At 42.2% G+C, this 20,931-nt stretch overlaps 1 protein-coding gene across 2 annotated transcripts; it reads right to left on the minus strand.

Annotated features, from left to right (window-relative positions):
• Positions 1-248: 248 nt before the first annotated feature.
• homer1b (homer scaffold protein 1b) lies at positions 249-20,900 on the minus strand. 2 transcript variants are annotated; one of them, XM_044370258.1, is made up of 9 exons: positions 20,435-20,900; positions 15,081-15,237; positions 13,097-13,228; positions 11,364-11,456; positions 8,726-8,874; positions 3,703-3,859; positions 3,327-3,437; positions 3,154-3,234; positions 249-3,013 (listed from the first exon to the last, which is right to left on the minus strand). In XM_044370258.1, the coding sequence occupies exons 1-9, from the start codon at positions 20,437-20,439 to the stop codon at positions 2,822-2,824; spliced, it is 1,077 nt and encodes a 358-aa protein (XP_044226193.1). In that variant the 5' UTR covers positions 20,440-20,900; the 3' UTR covers positions 249-2,821. The 2 variants fall into 2 exon arrangements, with proteins under 2 accessions (XP_044226193.1, XP_044226184.1); XM_044370249.1 differs by lacking the exon at positions 20,435-20,900 and having other exon boundaries at positions 15,081-15,654.
• Positions 20,901-20,931: the final 31 nt, after the last annotated feature.

Consider the following 20,931-nt stretch of genomic DNA (forward strand, 5'->3'; position numbering starts at 1 on the left):
ATGGACTTATTAAACATTGCAGTTGTTTTTACATACTTGTGTATAGACATACTGTCCCAAGAATACCTTTTTGCCTTTAGTCCTATCATTTTCATTTATTCAAATCTTTTTTTTTTAATTGAACTTGCCCCTGCATTTGAATAAAATCTTGTGAAGCAACTTTTGAGATTGTCTGTTTTACTGATGAATATTTGAGTTAATAAAGAGTTTAAAAGAATCAAAGCGGAACAAAAGCAATTTGCACACACTGAATTCTGCGGTCACTGTATTTGAATATAAAACAGAACATTTCTCAGTTCACAGAGGTGTGTTCTTTGTCTTTGTTTGAATTCAACAAAGGATTTAGTTTGGCTGAAGCACCAACAGGTGTGTCTCCTGATCTTTTTCACCAGCATTTGGTAAATCCTTTCACCTGCAAACACACACGTCTCACCAGTCTACAAACATCATTAGCCTGAGGTACCTCTTTAATGTCATGAGTTCAAAATTACTTTAAATAGTCAAAAATATTGCCAGTCTTCTCATACCTCTAAATACAATAATAATACCTACATTAAATACCATAAGTTACAAAACAGGAGAATGAAAAGCTTCTTATCCACTACTGTACAAAGGCATTCATTAACAATAGCATTAATATTAAGGTATTCCATCTCTGTCATTCGACTGTCAAAGTTAAACCAGAAAGAAAAAAAGTGGGTAACATTTCCCTTTACATGGGTCTTATTCCAGTGTATTAACCTGTGTAACTAAATACAGACAATATTTTAGGTACAGAATTATGCTGTGCTAGTACTTAATGCAAATCTGTCGATATATAATGTAGTTACAACAGTGTAATAACACAGTGCAAACAAGGTGCTCAATTGTAATGTAAGATAAGAACTTAGAAGTTGCAGCATCTCATGTGAGGACAAAGATTTTAAGAAATTGAGTGACTTTGATTTCAAAGGCAGAGATTTGAAGATGCAGCCTTGGATCATTTACCTTTCCAGGGCTGGAGCTGCTTTATAAGAATATATTTCAGTACAGTGTGCGTTTACATTGTGTTGTTACGCAATTTTGAATATATATTGAAGAGGTTTTCATTGTTTACCTACAAACTATATACTCTATAATGACTATGCAATACTTTTCCATGGGTTAATACACAACAATAAGCCAGTGCAGGGTGTTACTGCATTTGAGTTATCCTCCCTTTCATTTACAATGCCGTCATGAGTAGAAAGGTGTCTTATACAGTTCTATAATTATATCATCAGTATTATATCCTGTGTAAAAAAAGAATAGAAACTGAGTACAGTTCTGTATTCACCCGTGAGGAGTGAAAATCTGTGGCCAGTTTCACTGAGAGTGGAGTTTTACGAACACGTAGATGACACTCTATAAGCCCTTCGCGATGCACTACTTTGACCAGACAGGGCTGCCACACAGGTTCGCGGTCAACAGTAGTACACTTTCTGTCAGACAGGGGAGATCAGCTGAGTTGCATTTGATGTATCTGCATGAGTCCACTGAGTAGAGTACCTGATAGAGTTTAGATAGAGGTGTCGTATAGAGCCTGTCTGGTATTGCTCAGTGTGTGTGTGTGTGTGCGCGCATGTGTGTGTAGGCCTTGATGTCCAAAAAGAGGGTCGTTCTCTCACAGCACAAAACACACACACACATATTATATACAAACATGTGTCCACTTATGTGCGCTTTGAAGGCACACGCTATGTCGAAGGTCAGGCCTTGTTCGGTAACACACACCACACTGAGTTTGGCAGGAAGACAGGTCAGTTGTCTGTGATGGTGGAAGCAGTCTGGATACAGGAATTCTCATGTCAAATCTAACGCGGGCGCACGCCCTCTAAAATTTATGTGTGGCATGAACAATGCCTCTGGAAGATTCAATACTTATCTATCATGTAGGGTTTTAAATAGGCTGTGGATATATAGCAGTCATTCATTTTCACATATACTTATTGTAAACCAAACTCAATTTCCCAGCAGCCCTGCGTGTCCAGGCGAGGTGCAGCAGTGATGTCACTCCAGGCCAATAGGTAAGACTGATTGTTGAGAGCTGTCCTTTAGTTCTCTATTTCCAGCGACACTTTGCTGGCAGCCCAAGCTCATACATGGGACTCTGTGTTCAGCACTTCTCTGTACAGTAAGTCACTTTGGATCAAAGCATCTGCTAGTTAGAGGACAATATTTTGGGGGGGATTTGGCAGCTTTGGCGCAGTTCTCTGAGTCTTAACAGCAATTATTTCCACATGACTTTCAACATTCCCCTTGGGGGGCAGTTTAGAGAAGACGAAAAGTTGGGGAGTGGGGGGGGGTGACGTGATGCTGCAAGCTCTGGTGCAGCTCTCCTAGTCAAACAGCAGATGGCACTGAGGCACAGTTCTCAAGTTAACTCCGTGTGTGTGTGTGTGTGTGTGTGTGAGTGTGTGTGTGTGTGTGTGTGTGTGTGTGTGTGTGTGTGTGTGTGGGTTGGAGGGCAGTTGTAGTGAGCCACAGCAGGCCTCTCTACGACTGGAGCAATCAATTCAACCGAGGTTACACCCACACCGGCCAATCAGAAGGCAAGATGAGGTAGTCCCTGTGTTGTCTTGAACTACGGGAGTGCCTGCGGTTGGTTGGAGCTTGATGCCTGCAAGGTAAAAATGGGGGATTAGCTGCCCGTTTTGAGCAAAATCAGAATTGGGGGCAGTGTAGTGTCTCAGCTTTTATATTTCTAGGGTGTAGGAGGAAGGTGGGTATGCTGGGTAATGTGGGTGAGGTGGGGAGTAAACTATCATATGGCTCTGTCTGTGAAGTTTAGGCAGCTCCGTCTCTAGCTAGACTCCTCTATGAGTCGGGCCAGGGTGTCTCTGAGCTCCGTCAGCTCAAAGATCTTGCCGTCCAGCAGTTCCAGCAGCGTCCGCAGGCTCTTCCTGAAATTCTCCTGCTCCTCCTGATTCTCCTCCAGCCGCTGCTCGGCCCCCGCCAGCTGCTCCTCCAGTACCCGACTGCGTAGCTCCGTCTCCTGGAGAAAGAGAGACAGCGTTGTTCGCTAGTTTATGTTATGACTATTCTTTTTTGGGGATGCATGAGACAGGAGTGACAGAAGAAATGCAGCTATTTTGAAGAATAGTTTAGTGTTTAATACTTCTTTGTATCACGCACCTCGAGTTTCTGGGTAAGGGTGTCTTTCTGCTCCATCAGGTCATTCATGTTTTCCAATTCTTCTTTCAGCTTTTCCATTTCCTGAAGGATATAAAAGCAGATTAAAAGACTGTGGAGCATGAATGTAAGGTGCATGAGCCATTCACATTAAGTACACTCGCACACACACACACCTCTTCTTTATCCCTTAGCGTAGTTTCCAGTTCCTCTATGGTTTGGTTGAGTTCAGTCTTCTGGGATTTGATCGCGGGGGTTTGGTTGCTCTGGCACTCAAGCTCCGTCACCTACAATTACAAGTCGGACATGAGGATTCAGATCCATGGAGAAAGATATGGCCACAATAGAAAGCAGATCTTACCCTTTTATTCATTCACAGACTAGCTCTTCATGTGAATGCTCCCTCATGCCAACTCTCTCCTCTCTCTGTTTCTCCCTCCAATCCTCTCATCTTGACTTCTCACTCCTTGTTCCAAATTATTTCACCATTTCAACATGAATAGCTTACTCACACATGACAACAAACAAGCGTTCCTGTGCCCCCTCGCTCACCCGTTTGTGTAGTCTCTCGGCCTCCTCCTGGTAGGCAGCCAGTTGTTGTTTCCACTGTTTGACGTTGGCTGTGGACTCCAGCAGAGCTGCCGTTAGCTTGGCATTGTTCCCCTTTAGTGCCTCCAGCTCAGCTTCCCAGTGTTTTGTCATGGCGGGGCTGCAGAACACAGGGAGGGACATACTGTCAGTTTAATGCAGCATTCACAACATTAGATGATAAGCGCTTGTGTTTTACATGCTCTGGATGCACACTGCATATATCTGAAAACTATATGGTGTAAATCTGCAAAATTAAATTGGGATTGCAAAGTTATGTGTATTGCAAGAAGTCCATACAGCCACGGTCAAAACCAGGAAGGTTTGTAAGCATCTATCCATCTATCCTGCTCCAGTTCAAGAGGCTGACAAAGGCTGCAGCAGGCACTTCTCTGGCCAGTAGCTGTGAGAGCAGCTGTCTGCCACATGAGTTGTAATCTGAGATTATATCCTCAGACTGGCTGGAGCCTAATCTGGTCCAGCTACTCACAGACGAGAAGATGAGATGAGAGATAAGGGAGAAGTGATTGAATGTGATTGAATTTGATGATAGAGAGACATGTGTGGGAGAAAAAAAAAGCATTTGCATATGGGCTGTGAAGTTGATAGATCAGAGTTATTTAATATTAGACATAAACTCAACTTTCTGGAGGGAAAACGCTTCCACTGTGCATCTCCTCTGTTAGATATGAGCACTGCAGGCATTCAGCTAAGATTTACATAATGCCCACTCCTTGTCTCTCACATAATGCCTGACTAGGATGGGAAATGTACGAGAGACCTAAACGTTGTCGAGTACCGACATCGAGTCAAGTACCTTTGAAAAGGAGCTCCTACTCCCACATAGTTCACTGTAATTCCTCACAGTGGTAGAAACACACACACACACAGAAAAACACAAAAGGAAGCTTAGCTCACTCAAGGAGCAATGATGGTCTGTGTATGACCCATAACAATGTTTTCAGTTTTTTTTTTCCACCCACTCACTGACACACACACACATACACACACATTTATACACACACTCACACACTGCAGTACTCCACTATGCCATAACACCCACTCTGTGAAGTGTAAAAAGAGAGAAAGCCCAGATCTAATTCACTCAGGACTCCCACGACGCCTTCACTTCTTACACAACAGCCACCCCCTCTGTGAGTGTGTCTGCGTGTGTGACGCATAGGAGGGAGACGACACCTCATCCTACACATGCACATATCAACTGACACACAACCACACATACACACACACATATACACACGGAGCGATGCTGTCACCAAGGCATGCAGCCCCGCCAATGTATAAACCCCACACACCAGCTCGGAGAGCAGGAGAGCAGGAGAGACGTCAAGATGTGAAGACGGAGACAGACGGAGAAAGCAAGGGAGAGCCACGGAGGGAGAATTGAGGAGAGAAAAGAGTGCAAGATGTTTTGACACTGGTATTCGTCTTCATTAAATGAGTCTGGCTGGTTTCAAGGTTTCAAAGGGCACCTGAGCATAATTTTGGCTGAGGACAACAGAGCAGAGCTGAAGGTGTGTGAGACACATGGAGGGTAAGTTAGACGCTGCTGTGTCACTGAACCGCTGATAGACCGAAAATGAAGATGGTGTGATTGTTATTTACACAATATCAATGTCTTATGAAAGGATTTGATTAGCTACCAGTATTTTTCAGTTGCTGACTGTTATGTAATTTTGTCATACTACCATTGCTTATAATGTAGGAACCAACTGTGTGGTGTTAAGGAAAATTAAACATTTTCTGTTTGTATCAGTTTGATTATGTTTTTAATGCAATACATTTTCAAAATCACAATTTCTCAAATTCTGTATCTGGCACAGCAGATTCTATTGATGTTAAAAAAGTTTATTTTTATCTATTTTGTCTATTTTGTTTTATCTGTGTGAACTATATCCTCCCCACTGAAGCAGAATGTATCATCACGGGAGACCAGATTTTGTGGGTTGTGAGGTTTATTTGTAATTTATTTAGTTTTAATTGATTTTTTTTTTAATTACTTTTTTTTGATTGAATTCTGAATTCTGACTTTTTGTGGTTTGGACATAACCTGTACACACTGCTAATACACCCTGACTCTTGAATAAAACATCAGCACTATGTTTTGTGTTTTACTGCTCTACAATGTTAAGTCTCCTCCAAGGCTGAACAAGCTCCCGAACACAAAACATAAACTTGTACGACACTGAAGGTTTCTCAACAGCCCTCTCGTGTTTCTGCTGTGTCCTGACCACTGTGCGTTGTCAGGTAGGTTCATCCTCCTCACAGAGCCCTTCAAGAAGCAGGGAGCCAGAGCAGTTGCCATGGCAGCACGGGAGGAACGGAGGCGCCCTGACGTATGGCATCTGCACCGTCTCTGTTCACACGAGCCTACCGCAAGCCCACCAAAAGACGCCTACATCCCCCAACTCTAGGAGACCATTCACATAAAGCCAAGGCAGTCCCAACAAAAGGTCTTCCAATCAGAAAACCATTCAAAACCAGTCCACTGCAGACCTGCCAAACACGCCTACATCCTGCGATATGAAAAACCCTCTCATAGCCCCACATAGAGCCGTCTCTCATCCTCCTCTCTCTTCCACTGCCCTCTGCACCCACTCATACCTGCCTACACAGCCCCCACTGAGCAGCAGTGTAGTGTATACGTTATGGAGATACATCATCATCTAATTCCTGTCATGTGACAGACAAACCAAGACCACCGAAAACATCTGGTGCAGCAAAACACCTGTGTGTGCAGGTCTGAACCCTCATGAAAAAATATACAAATAAACACATTTAAAATACATCTGAAACAATTTTATTTTCTCTTTTGTCCATCAAATCAACAACAGGCTTACACACCATTACACAAAATAGCCGGAAATACATTTTAACTACAGTTTGAGGCACATGGGAGCCTGACGGAGCTACTGTAAAAGGTTATAGACATGTTAGATGATGCACATAGTAGATAATAAATTGGAGAAGTACAGGTATGAATCATAGAGAGAAAGAGAGAGCATTATGTGGTAAAATATCTGGATGGTCCTTGCATCTATCCTCTTTGCATAGGCCTCTGAGAAATTGCGAGACTGAGAGGTTTGCTTGTTACGTCCACGCTTGCCATCATGAATGCCGAGATTCGACCCCGTCTCCCACGCATGCAGCATTAATAGACACATCAGCAGCAAGGCTGCAGCAGGCAGTGGGTGTCCTCTCTACATCCCGCTCTCACTGCACAGAGCCTCTGTGCAGCCTTAAAGAGTTCATGATGTAGCGGCAGGGATTTCTAAGCATTTTGCACTTGAGCTTGCCTTCACAGACTTTAACACATTAATAGAAATACCTCCAAGTGTCTCTAAAGATCTCAAAAATGATCTTTAAATATCAAAAAAGGGTTTAACTTCTCCTCACAGACACCAATAGTTGAGCAAAAAAGAATGATAATACATTAAGCGATTGATTGATATCTTTAATTAATAATAATCGCAGCCAGAGAAATAATGAAATGAGATTACAGAGATTACAAATTGAAAGACCTGTGTGTACAGTCGACTACAGGTGACAGTAGATCATAGGAACACTTCCTCTCCTGAGAATAAAAACAGTTCACTCTCTCAAATGATTCAAACTGATCGTCCCTGCCCTCCAGATCAGTTTTAAAACTGTGTATTTATTGTAATGAGTGTTTGTGTGTGCAGTTGGTGCGTGTTTGGGTATCGGTGACTCATATACAGACTTTATACAATGCACCTCTCTCTCTCTGTCGTTCTTTCTCTTCACAGTTTCTGACACACACACTCCCTGTTGTGTCTGTCTGTCTTACTCTTTCTCTGCCTCCCACTACCCACAGTATGTTACATAAGTGTTACATGAACGCTTCATCAACACCTTTGTAGTGTTGAACCTCACAGCCACACCTCTTCAGAAAAGCCATTATACAAAGCAAAAATATTTACATGGCACTTTGATCTCTTTATCTTACACAATCTAATGCATATGAATCAGTGCTGACAATCACAAGGAATATGAATGATCCATTTCAATATTCAGTATGCTAACAAAGAAAGCAGGAATGTATACAACAGCAGTGGGGCATGCATAGAAGTGACACCGTCACATACTCCATAACGCATCAAACAACATAAAAGTCATAAGATTTAAATTTGCATTTGAAAAGATATTATTGCATTGCAGTAGGCAAACATAAAACTATAAATATATATGAGTTTTGTTACCAAGCATGCTCAGATTGCACAAAATAATAATTGAAATCATCCCTCACTCCTGAGAAACACTTAAAGTTACATCTTTTGCTGGTCCATGTGATGTGACAGTGTGTGTGTCACTGATATATATCAAGAAAAAATCCTGTAAATTCATTGCACCATTATTTCTCCTCACTGAAGTCATGGCATGCTTGTTTGTTAGCAGTTAGTAAACAGGCAGTGCACCAAGGTTTGTAAGGAAGACCCTCCCTGTGCCTGACCTGCAATCAGGCTGTTATTTATGAAACACTTTATGCCTCAACTTTTTTTTGTTTGTCTGTTTTGCGTAGTTATGATGCCGCAGTAGTCAGGGATTGTAATGACATCCCTATCAGAAAGAGAAGACCCGACAAGTCTTAAACTGCTCCCTAGAGGGGAAAGACACGAAAGAGCAGCGGTGAATAGAGGGAGTACACTACCATGCTGGCAAGTGAACAGAAAAACAACATATATATTGGCGCACACAGACGAAATGTTAGAAGAGAGTTTATACTTCTATGTCTCAGACAAACAGCAAAACAGAGCAAAATTCGTAGGAGGACATGACACAAAGCAGAACACCTGCATCCAGTGCAACAACTAACTGTAATGTATTTCAGTAATGTGCGAGTGTGTGTTTGTGATCTGTGTGAAATATGATCAATACAGTGAGTGCATACGTTCAGACTGTAACATGACAACACGGGACAACGAACGTGTCACAATGCAGGACGTACCTATGTGCGAAGGCCAGCGCGTTCTGCGACGGCTCTGGACGTGTGTCTGAGTTGGGAGTCGTGTCACAGATATCATCCGTGCCGTTGATGGTTTCCATAGGTGGAGTCACCGGGGTCAAAGGTGACGAGAGCTCACCTCCCGGAGACTCCTACATGTGAAACAGAGTTGTTCAGTTGTTAGACATCAGTAATCTTAATGAAATGTTTTATCTATTTTATTATTTTTCATGCTGTAAGTCGTGATTAGATAAGCCAAAAAAAATATTTAATAAAAAAAAATCAACTTACAAGTGGTTATTTGTGACATTTCCATATAAATAAATATCTGTTTGAGTCTCTTTAATGTCAATACATTTAAAATAATAATGATTTAGTCAATACTATAAAAGCTTTTACATTTGCAACATTTTACACAGCCTCAGGTGTACAAGAAATGAGCGTTCAACAATTACCAAAAGCAGACACAGTGGTTTGTTTAGAATAAACAGAACTGGCTAGTAGTTAGCAAGAGCAACGATAGCCACCATGACTGAAATGACGGAAAGGAAAAAAAAGACCACTTTAAAGCTGCAACTAATGACTTTCTGTTATTGATGAGTCTGCTAAGTAATAACTGATTGATAATTGATTCATTTTCTTAATAAATTTTCAGAAGATTGTGAAAAACGCCCAGCACTGGAACCCAAGCTGGCGTCCATCAAATCTTGCTTGATAAACAACTAAACATTTTTAAAAAAAAATTGTTGTCAATTAATGTTCTGTCGATTGACTAATCAATTAACCAACTTATCATTTCAGCACCCCACTACACCACTTACAGCCATGTCGTTATAATTAATAACTAAATCATAATTAACTTATTATGTAATAATGTAAAATAATTAACTTGAGTGATCTCAAGGGCCGCTTATCTTTTTTTATCGCCAAAAAATAAAAACAGAGATAAATTAATTAACTTGGATCATTCTTCCCATTTAAGGAGTTGACATAAAAAAAATTATGTGTGTTTGTGCGTGTTTGTGGGATCGTCTCTCACACTGATAAAACTCTTTGGTGCTGTGGTGCTAAAAATGTGTGTGTCTTAGTGAGCACTTCCACATGCCTATAGGCCAGTAAATAGCTTACTATAGCACTGGGAATTTGAAGAATTACAGATTAGTGCTTATCTTTATATCCCATACAACCACAGAATTATATGAGAGACAAATCATTTAACTGCTGCACGTACATAAAACAAAGCTATTAAGACTTAGGGCTTGGGCACAATACAGTAACACAATGACACTGCCAGTACATCCCTAATGGACAAGAAGGAAGTGAGAGATAAGAGGAAGATTATGGCTGGTGTTACATTTTGCGCTCAACATTTGATACCATTTACTATCTGTTCATGATGCATTTTCACTGGGGTTGGGCCTACTGGGAGGAGCATATAGCATTTAGCTTTCTCATCTTGTTTTCCCATAATTCCTTGCCATAATGTGTAACTGTTTATTCAGAGGAGAGAAAAGAGAGAATCTAGACGTTAGAAAAGAAATCCAGAGGGCATGCGAGTGAGTGAAATCCTGACCCTCAGTGGCGTAACAGAGGAGACGGCTTCAGTGAGCCGCTGAAGGCCGCATCATTTACAGTTACATCAGTGCCTCCGGTTTCACCACTATAGTGCGGTGGAGATCAGCGCACATGCAGCCTTCAACCCCTGATGAGTTCAAAGCTGTCCACTTGGCTTCATTAAAAACATCCTCCCATGGGAAGCGTAAAGGTACTGTAGCATTTCAGCCCATGTGGGCCGCAGCATTAATAGCACAAGTAATAGACCGCAGTACAGCGGGGGGCTACTCCCCTAGCCTCCATAATGAACAGACGAGGACATGAAGCCTGTTAACAGCCTTTGAATTAAAGAACAGATTTCTCTGGGGACTCTCCTCTGAAACAAGCTAATTTTCTCTCAGATGCACTTACACATGCACTAAAACACACTATTATTAGATATCCCACACAAACAAATGCATAACATACAAGCTAATTATGTTCTTTAATTTATTTCCAGACAGCTTTGTCTTTTTCTTTTAACATATACAGCAGATACATATAGAGCTAATGTAGCCTATTGGTTTATATTATGCTGAATTAAGACAATAATTCTTAACCGCAGTGTCAGGACCTCCCAGGGGGTCATGCTGTGTGATTTACTCAAGTACTGTACTTAAGCAAAAGTAACTCCACTTCAACCGGCTATAACAGTTAAAATGCTACGTACATGTAATGCACTTTTACTCATGTAGGATGTAAATGTAGTTGTTAAGTAGTTTGAATGCAGGACCTTTATTTTGACATTAATTTTTACATTAATGTATTGGTACTTATTCTTATGTAAAGGATCTGAATACACCACTGGGATCATGAGATACTTCATGAATGAGAAAAATTACTTAAACGTATTTTTATATTTATTTTCAATCAAATTATTGTTTATTTTCCTAACTGTCCTCTATGCGTCTTCTGATAATTAATCAAACGACATAACCAAAGAGAGGAAAATCTTTCTTTGGTTGAGCTGTTCACCAGCTGTTCATTATACAGGAGGTCATTAGTAGGTTAAGAATTGGGAGATTATGAAAGTGTGTTCTGAACGTACCTGTGAAGGAGACGTGGCCATTTCCATCTTTTCTTGACTTTTCTCTTTAGCGAGCCGCGCTGCTTCTTTATACTCTGCAAACTTCTCTGCAAACTGGACACAGAGGACAGCCATCAGTATCGAGTGAAATTCATACAATAGTGTGGTTTAATCTCTTCTGCAAAGCCATATGTGCATTGACACACACACACACACACACACATATATACACTCAGATCAGTGTGTAATAGGTCAGCCGTGAAGCCTGGGGAAGGATAGGGAGAAGCTGCTGCCAATAACGACCTGCAGTTGAACTTAGAAAAGAAGGCCCTTACCCATAATGCCTCAAAAGAAACATGAGCTAACTAGGTCACTGTTAGTAACCTTTCTATCACAGTCATGCACACAGACACACACATAGAGCAAAGCAAACTGCGCCATTGTGTTTTCCTCATTGAGTTTTTCTTTAATTAGAAATTTTCAGCAGCTGAAGTTGATCTCCACGGTTATTTTAGTCAAGAGCAGATACATCCAGCAAGCCTGAAGTGGTAAGGTGAGCTCAGCTGATGGGCTCTGAACAAATATAAACACACCAAAGTGCACACAAGCACACATCCCCAATGTCCCTTTAGGGTGTGGTTCTTCACCAATGCTACTCCAACAGTGTCACGCAGCAATTTAGTGTATAAAGTCCTGCAGAGGACCGAGTGGTGAGGAAATCAAATTGACAACTCTGCTGGAGCTGGTCTTGTGTCTGCCATTAGTGGAGTTGCAATAAGTAACTTAATATTATTTCACTTCAGTGCAATATAATAGCTCTGGTAGAGTGATCTAAATGCAGTAGTTACAGTGTAAGTGCTTCAGAAGTGTTGGTAATGCAGTTATTTGAGAGGTAAATCTGATTATTTCAACTTTAAACTGTGGCCAAAAAAATATTTGATTCTAATTGGCTGGCAGTTGTCTATTTTTTTATAGAGGCACACCTCAGATATAGTTCCTGTTAACAGTTTAATCATCAGGTAAAGGAAAGATACAGAACATTAGCCAAAACACAAAATGCATCTAGATGTGAAGAAATTTAAAGAAATTAGTTAAACAGCAGCTATTGAAGGGAAAGAACACCTGACCTGACAACTTCCAGGTCACAACACCACATGTTATTAATGTGCAGTATATTATGTCAAACAGGAACTGTCTTATATCAGGTATTGTTATCAGCCTCTTTATCCTTGCCTGCCTGACACTGAGGACGTGTCTATACTGCTGAGTTTGGTTGTAATGTGTGTGTGTGTGTGTGTGTGTGTGTGTGTGTGTGTGTGTGTGTGTTCTGTTCTGACAGTGGGGATGCTCTGAGCCTCCCCAGTTCACGACAGAGCTTAATCATACTGCAGAGGAGAGAAACCACCACCTACACACTCACTCACACAGAGCCAACATACATAACTTCCATAAAAACAGAGACACACACAGAAAAAAAAAAGTCTCATTAGGGCTAACTGCCAAGCAGCTTTTACACTTTGAGAGAAACTATAGCAACTAGAGTAAAAAAGAAAGCTGAAATGCCATCCTCTCTCTGGGACTAGTGGAGAAAAAGAAAAGAGAAGCCACCCTGTGATTGATGCTTAAAGCTTTACAGTAGATGTGGTTGTGTGTGTGTGTGTGTGTGTGTGTGTGTGTGTGTGTGTGTGTGTGTGTGTGTGTGTGTGTGTGTGTGTGTGTGTGTGTGTGCGCATGTGGGTGGATGGAGGTGGTACCTTAGATAGATGATGCTCAGTGGAGAATCCCAATCCGTAGACAGTGTTAGCTCGACTGTCCGCCCACTGGCCAAACTTCTGTGAGGTCTTGGTGAACGTCATGTTGGGACTGATGGTGCTGTTGATTATTGCCTGCAGGACATAATACATATTAAATTATCTATGTTACAGCAGTGTGTATGCATGCAAGAGAGATAGAGGGTCAGATAGAGAGGCAGAGAAAGATTATTTACACCACCAAGGACTCCATATCAACATATCAATGAAACACATGTATGTATGAGGAACACAGAATACACACAATAAATCTGTTGCTACTAGTGTCTCTATTTTTGATTATGTTTGGCTCTCTAGACAGCACTGCTTGTGTATATCTCAATATGTATGTGTGTGTGAGACAGAAAGTAGGGGATACGAGACAACAGCATATAGCCTGTGCTGTATAACACACAGGTTCACACCCACCAACACACCGACATCCAATGAGTGCAAAGTTAATGAGTAAATGCTGAGTTTGACTTTGACATCCTTCATCCAAAGATTCAGTGCTCTACTGTAAGTAAGTGACTGTAAAAAGAGCAAGATGCAAACACAAGCATGTAAATGTATACACATAGAAGCATTAGCCTGATGTAGCTTGTGCCGTAGATCTCTATTGTCGTCAACAAACTATTAAAACACATCACAAAAAACACATAATGCTTCATTTTGATGAACATGAGCACTGTAGTCAGTTTTGAGTCAATCCCACATCTGCTGCTGGAAACAGCCCACAAAAATACACAATTTACTCATGCTTGAGTAATGTTTTCTAAGAACAGTGTCAACAGCTGTTTTATGGACTGACTAACCCTTTTTAAAAAAAATATAAGTCTATAATTGTGACCTTTCAGTAGGAATCAATAGGTTTGGGATTGAGTGACAAACAGAGGGTGGTCAGAAAGTATTGAGAGGCAGACTAACACATTGTTGCTCTTTTTTTTATGGGTTTTGTTTCCAATAACAAAAAAATATAGAACATTTCCAGCCTTATCCCTAAATTTAACTATAACTCTTATGTAATTCAACTTGCTTTGTTAAAGAACAAATTAATGGCTGATCAATTAGTGGTGTTGCGTAACAGTTGACATTCTGGTTGGCATCAATACACAGTGATGAGTTTGGGAAGTGTGGCAGTCGGTATGCGTGTGTGTGTTACACAATAGTGGAATTCAGTGATCAACTATGTATTGACTGCTGTGTGATATGTGATTGTTGCTAAAGTGACCATCAGAAAACAGACTGTTTCATTACTGAATCCAAACTCTGTACTTCAGTCCTTCATATTTTTTTCCTTCCTGCATGTTCACCTGGCTTCACACCTTTCTTTCTTTGCTGCTCTACCTATTTCCTCTACCACACATTCCTCTCACTCTGTCATCTGTTTCTCTCATTTAATGTCACCCTTCCTCTCTCCATAACTGGCGGGGAGTGTGCAAGTGTGCAGCTGGTCCGTCCCTATAAAGAACTCTCCTCTGCCAAGCTCTACCTCGATCACACCATGCCCAGCAGAAATATCCCTTCTGGATCCCTAATAAGAATATCCTGAGACAGATGAAGTGCAGACTGTGAAATGCAGACACACACACACACACACAAATACAGTAGTTACATGCATACACACAGAGAAACATATGCCATCAATCTTGGAACAGGCGGTAACGCTGAGCTCTTTTAAGATGTGTTACACATTAAATTCCAGTGCAGAGCTTATTAACACCATTAACACTTAAATCACAGTGCCACTAAAACGTCCTGGAAGGCTGTTTGATGTGTGATGAGGTGATTATACTGAAACATCTGGAACATCATAATAAAACCATCAGTTGGCGGAAATTAAAAAAAACCCATAATGCACACAGTAGGAGAGGATGACAATATCAGAAAATATGTGTTTCGCGCACTACAGAGCGTGTAAGGTGTAAAGTAATCAGAATCAGCTCACCTTGGTGCCGTCCAGGCTGATGATGCGGTAGACGTTGCGCGTGCTGTCGTAGAAGTAGGAGACGGTGACGGCATGCTTGCTGGTGGGCAGCCAGTTCTTCTTGGTGTTGGGGTCAATCTGGAAGACGTGGGCCCGCGTGCTGTAGATGGGCTGCTCCCTGAAGGGGACGAAGAAGAAGTGGTGAACCTCTTTGTGCCGCAACAGCAACGTCTCACCAAACCCAGCGCCGGCACCAAAACTCCTGTTGTCAACAGGGGAGTTTGATCGCCCTGGCAACCGGATTACTAGCTCGCCATCCTCCATAGTTACACCACAGAAAGAGAGGCTGTCATTGGACCACTAAATATACACATTCTCTTGTATGCAAGGATAAACAAACTAACTGAACACTCGAGCTGCAGCAGAGTTCTCTCATCCGCCTGAAGTCTACATTTTATCTCATACACGTCTATCTCTGTGTAAAGCAACAAACTAAACGAGTGCAGCTCCTCAACAGAAACTGTCTCAAGCTTTCACTCTTTGTAAGGCAGCGTCGTCTCTCCCTGCTCTGATATGGGAATGCCTGCAGCACGGAGCGAGGGTCACACAGGGGAGCACAGGGGGGGAAAAGAGAGGCTTTAAGGCTAAATATAGACAGTAGGCCACGGTTAACTGCCAAAGACACACCCCACAGGACTGCAGTTTCCACACAGACACACTTAATGCATGCGCAGCCGTAATATACAGTATAAACATACACACACACTATGACACAGACATGATGGAATTATAAATCTGTAATTATGTGTTAGTGTATATGTGGATTTACGCCGGTGTAGCTTATGTGTGCTAGATCAGTGCGTGATCAAAACTCCATGACAGGTTTCGGTTGAGATTACTTAATTCCTTATTGACCTCTGTGTGACACTCAAACCAGGGTTTGGATTCACCCCTGTTAGTGTGTGTAGGGGATTACATAAGAGTCATCGTTGTTTTTTGATCATCCATTCACCCGTCACTCATGCAGCACCTTCATCCTTCGTCCATTTATGCCTCACTCCTCTCAGCTTGCTCTTACAATGCCCTCAGCATTGTTGGGGCTTCTTGGGTAATATCTACAGTCAGTACACACACACACACACACACACAGACTCAAAGCGCAGGGTGCAGAGGGAGATATTCTGGGCTGGCAGTGCTGGCAGAGCAGGAGATAGAGAAGTGCTTACACTGCACTGAGGGGGTGATGGGGGACATCAAAGGCTTGCTGTATAAATGAATATTAAAATTCAGCAGCAGTACCCCTCCTGTGTGTGATTAGCCGAGACTGGGAAAGAAAGAAAAACATGGAGACCGGGAGAGAGGGATGTTAGACAGGAAGAGAAAGAGAATGATGGGGAATGTGAAGAGTATAGGAAGTCTGAGAGTGAATCTGGGATGATTAATGCTGCTCCACAAAGCTGCTTGTGGAGTGCTGCGCGCGAATTATCATAATCATCGACAGCAGTGTAAGTGGCGGAACTGTGAGTCATTTCAACTCTCTCCCAGCACACATCACACAACCACGGCCTGTCCGTATGATCTGTGCAATAGCCGCTTGGCAACCGGCATCATTTTTCATTGCATAATTTGAAAGAGCCGTGGCAAATTTTGAGCTTCTTGTTGCTTAATTGTGTGTGTATCAAATGCTGCAATGCTCTTGTGCTTTGATTTTTACATGAATGCCGGTGCCAGAGAGTTTGTTTCCAAAACGACACCCACCAGTTGTCAAAAAAAGCAATACCTACTCCTACAACTGAACTTTGAGAAGATAGCACAATAAATGATAGAATATGATTTAAGTTGCATGCTGCTTTCTTATAAAATATATATAACAGTAATCTCTATATCATTTTTTCCCTCAAAAATATAACTTAACCATAACTGACAAATGATAAAGTGACTCTGGTTTCAGCCAATAGTCCGACCAGAGTTAACAGCTATGGAAGTTACGGGGTTGCCTGGAGGTTAGTTGAGAACACATTGATCCTCTTGCACTATAGCGATGAACTCCACAGTAGCATGTAGGCTGCATGGCGTCTACGCAGATTTAGCAACGGGGATGCCTTAAGATGCTGTCTATCTTCTAGTGCATGAAACAAAACAGTGACAGTTAAATGCAGAAAGCATTTTATTGCCCATCTTACTGACAAAGAGGGGGAACACAGTCAGAAGAAATGGAAGATGAGAAGAGAATGGAGAGGAAAAAAGCGAGGGGACAACTGTAGTGGGATACAAATGTGTGGTAAAGAATGAAGAGTGGAGGAGGAAGAAAAAAGAGAGGAAGAAGAGGAAAAAGAGGAGGAGGAGGAGGTGTTTAGCATGCAGGCTGTACTGCATGACACAAGGGCAGGTGATGGAATGTGAATGTTAAAACACGGAGAGAAAGCAGAAGGAGACTGAGAGAAGGAGTGAGAAGAGGCAGAGCGATGAAGTGAGAGAAAACAGGAGGGATGAGGAGAATGTGGAGGATGTGATGAATGTAGGAGAAGATAAAGCGCTGATGATCCAGCCATCTTCTCAGAGGAGAGGACATGAGGGGAGTGGGAAGCTCCAAACTGCTAACATAGTGTAAACAATGACATGAACTGAGCGCCGCTCAAAACTGAACTTTGAGGAGCGCAATAAGAGTTTTAAAGGGTGTCAGACAGCTGCATGACACGCATGTGTGCGTGAGAAGAGAAATGAAAGTGTAAGTATTTTATATCCTTAAATTACTATCGTCCTGTAACTCAGTGAACCTGTTTCAATTCAAGTATGAAACACAAAAACTTTTAAAGGCAAACACAAAGATGATGATGATGATGATGATATTGATAAAGATGGATGGATGGACTGACATAGGCTCAGATTGGCTACAATGAGGTGTGTTGAGAATTAAAATACTGCGCTAAAATTCAATGGTTACATCTCTTTCCAGAAACAATGTCCCTGTTAGTCCACAGACTTCACTGTGAGCAATTTCTATTGGAACTACTTTCCACTGAAGAAATAGTCCCTATCAAAATTGTTCAACATTCATATCTGGGGATTCTGTGACCCTAAGACTACTACTAGGATTAAGTGAGAACATAATGTTTGTGTGTTTTAATTCGGGTGATTGCACCTTTAAAACATGCTGAGATATGGTACAAACATCAACTCTACACATGTTATCATAGGTATTGATTGGTGAACAACACACTGTACCGACGCCTACAGGGCATTACACATATACACACTTCTGCAGCTCCAGGAGCGGCAACAGGTGCTGCCTATAGCGCCTCATGTGCTTCAGGGGATTGATGCACAGATGCGAACACTCTTCGAGTCACAGTGTGTAACCAAACGGCTTATGCACACACACACACACACACACACATTTGCGCATCATTTTATACCACAAAAGGCTGCATTTATTTTCTACTTCAGTGTGTCCCCTTTAACTATGCAGCTGCCCCTCTTTCTGCAGACACTGACAGCGAAACAGAAACATAATGTAACGGCCCATTACGAGAGATCTCACTTTCCCTTGGCACCCCCACTTCCACCCTGCCTCTCTATAGAAGTTGTCCTTGTTTCCAGAGTTTTTCATTAATCCAACAGAGTAGAGCTTGAGGGCGAGTAGATCTTATTTAAGGTAGAGAGAGGTCATCAACGAGAAATTTCCCTGTTGCTCTATCTACTGGGAACGCCTTAGATGACCTGAGTTGTGCCTGTGAACACACACACACACTCTCTCTTTCTCTCTCTCTCTCACACTCACACAAGCACAGACAAAGAAAAGAAACTGAGTCCGTCTGTGCATTGATTGTATTTGCCCAAGGAAGTGAGAGCGCACCAGAGAGTGTTGATAAGCATCTCCAGTTCTCGTCCAACACGAATGTTCTCCACTGTGCCATTACCATTAGAGCTGTAAGAGACTTGGTATTGGGCCGCGAGGCTGAAAGTGAAATATGACTCTATCTGTCTGTGCCATTACTGCTAAATAGGCAGCCAGACAACAGACCTGCACCTACGACCACTTTCATCTCATTTGCACCTGCAAATATTCTTACATTAACACACAAGCACACACTGTATGCAGCATTGTGCTTTGAAGCACAAGTTACAATTTATTCCATTGTGGATCAATTGAGTCATTGAGTCAGTTGCATAACAGTTACTTAGTCACCAGTATGCCAGAGCCCAGTGGAGAGCTGAAGCTGAGTGGGAGACCGCTGAATGATGTGCTGCCGACACTGTAGGAGGGCAGAGTGGGCGCCTGAGAATCCTCCAGTGTATTGTAAATAGTTAATGCAGGAATTTTGGCTGATGCCTTGAAATTGCACCATGCCTGTGCCATATTGTTAACCTCCTGCTGTGCAATTAATCACAATGAACTGCGGGAGACAGTCGTTAATGAACGGCAGGCTTGGTGAGGGGAAATGGACCACTGTGTTCAGGGTTAGGGGACATGCAAATGAGCAGTGCTGCGCACCAGTCGGATATTTCACTCATGGGTGCCTGCTGTTGAGGATGTGTAAGGTAGCGGTCACCGTGCTGCCATAGAGACAGGAAGCCACTTACTGTCACAAGAGCCTTGTGCAGCTTTGTAGCTTCTGACAGTCGCCTGCTTCTAACATTACACGGTTCCCAAACCTGGAACCCGGAACAGGATGTACAGAACATCAGACCACAGATCTCCGTTTGAGAATATTTGAGAAGAAATGCTGCTGTTACACATGCCCTCATTCAGAATTACATAACTGTCTATAATGTAGGTGGGGAGTAAACAGTGGGACAGCGAGACCTACAAAAAATAGCACCATTATTCATTCTCTCATTGTTCTAGCGCAATAGTATAGGGAATTTAAACTTTAATTCATTTTGGTGAGCTCAGGACCCCAAGGTAGTTCCATTTGCGAACCACTGCAGATTAACCCACTATTATGATCCGGAAAGTTTGATGAAGGGGGGGAACTTCAGCATTGTGGGCCTAAAATGTATATATTTTGTATTTTTTTTAACCAAACAGACCATTTTTTAGAGGGGAAATAGGAATATGTCACTTTATATCCCTCAATATATGTTGTTTTTGTGAGTAGCACATCAAGGCCATCAGAAGATCACTACTCAACCACACATGTCAGAAAGCCTACAGTACCGTAACTATACATCCAACATCTGGTTTATTAGGCGTTATAAGACGGATAGATACATTTTTACGCATTCACCTAGGTCATTATTATGTTACACTGGTGTGGTTTCCATGGCAGGGAAGTTCATATACCCTGTGAGGCAGCTGCAGCTGAAATGAATACAGAAAGGAGGGAAAGGGAACTCAGTGTGTCAGCCTGTGGGATAATAATCACACTTACCCCATTGTTGTGGTTGAAATGAAAGGCGACACCTGACCACTGATCCTTTTCGCTGGCAATAAAAATGAATCTCTCGGATTGGCTGCTGCGTATGAAGGTCTTCTCTCTACACGACAGCCTCCCCTTTATCACCGTCGGTGCGTCTGCAGGAATTTGATGACAACTGCTCCATTCCCACTCCGCTGTCACCGCATGAATTCACACATACATGTCGCTCTGCACATGGCACTGAAATCAGATCTTCTTCTCCTCCTCCTTTGGCGTTGCGCGTTTGGTGGTGGTGGTGGTGATGATGGAGCAGCAGCAGCAGCAGCAGCAGCAGTGGCGCTGTTGGAGATCCAGCGCAGAGTCCAATGGAGATCCGACAGGCGCCGTGCTTTTTGTCGTGTAAATTACAGATCCTCGCTGGAAGGGTGGAGAAGCCCTGCTGCCTGAACTGGGAAAGACAACCCTCATTTAGCCAGTAGATAACGCACAGCATCACACTGTCCACCCGC

This window comes from Thunnus albacares, chromosome 2 (assembly GCF_914725855.1).
Source record: "Thunnus albacares chromosome 2, fThuAlb1.1, whole genome shotgun sequence".
Classification (NCBI taxonomy): domain Eukaryota; kingdom Metazoa; phylum Chordata; class Actinopteri; order Scombriformes; family Scombridae; genus Thunnus; species Thunnus albacares.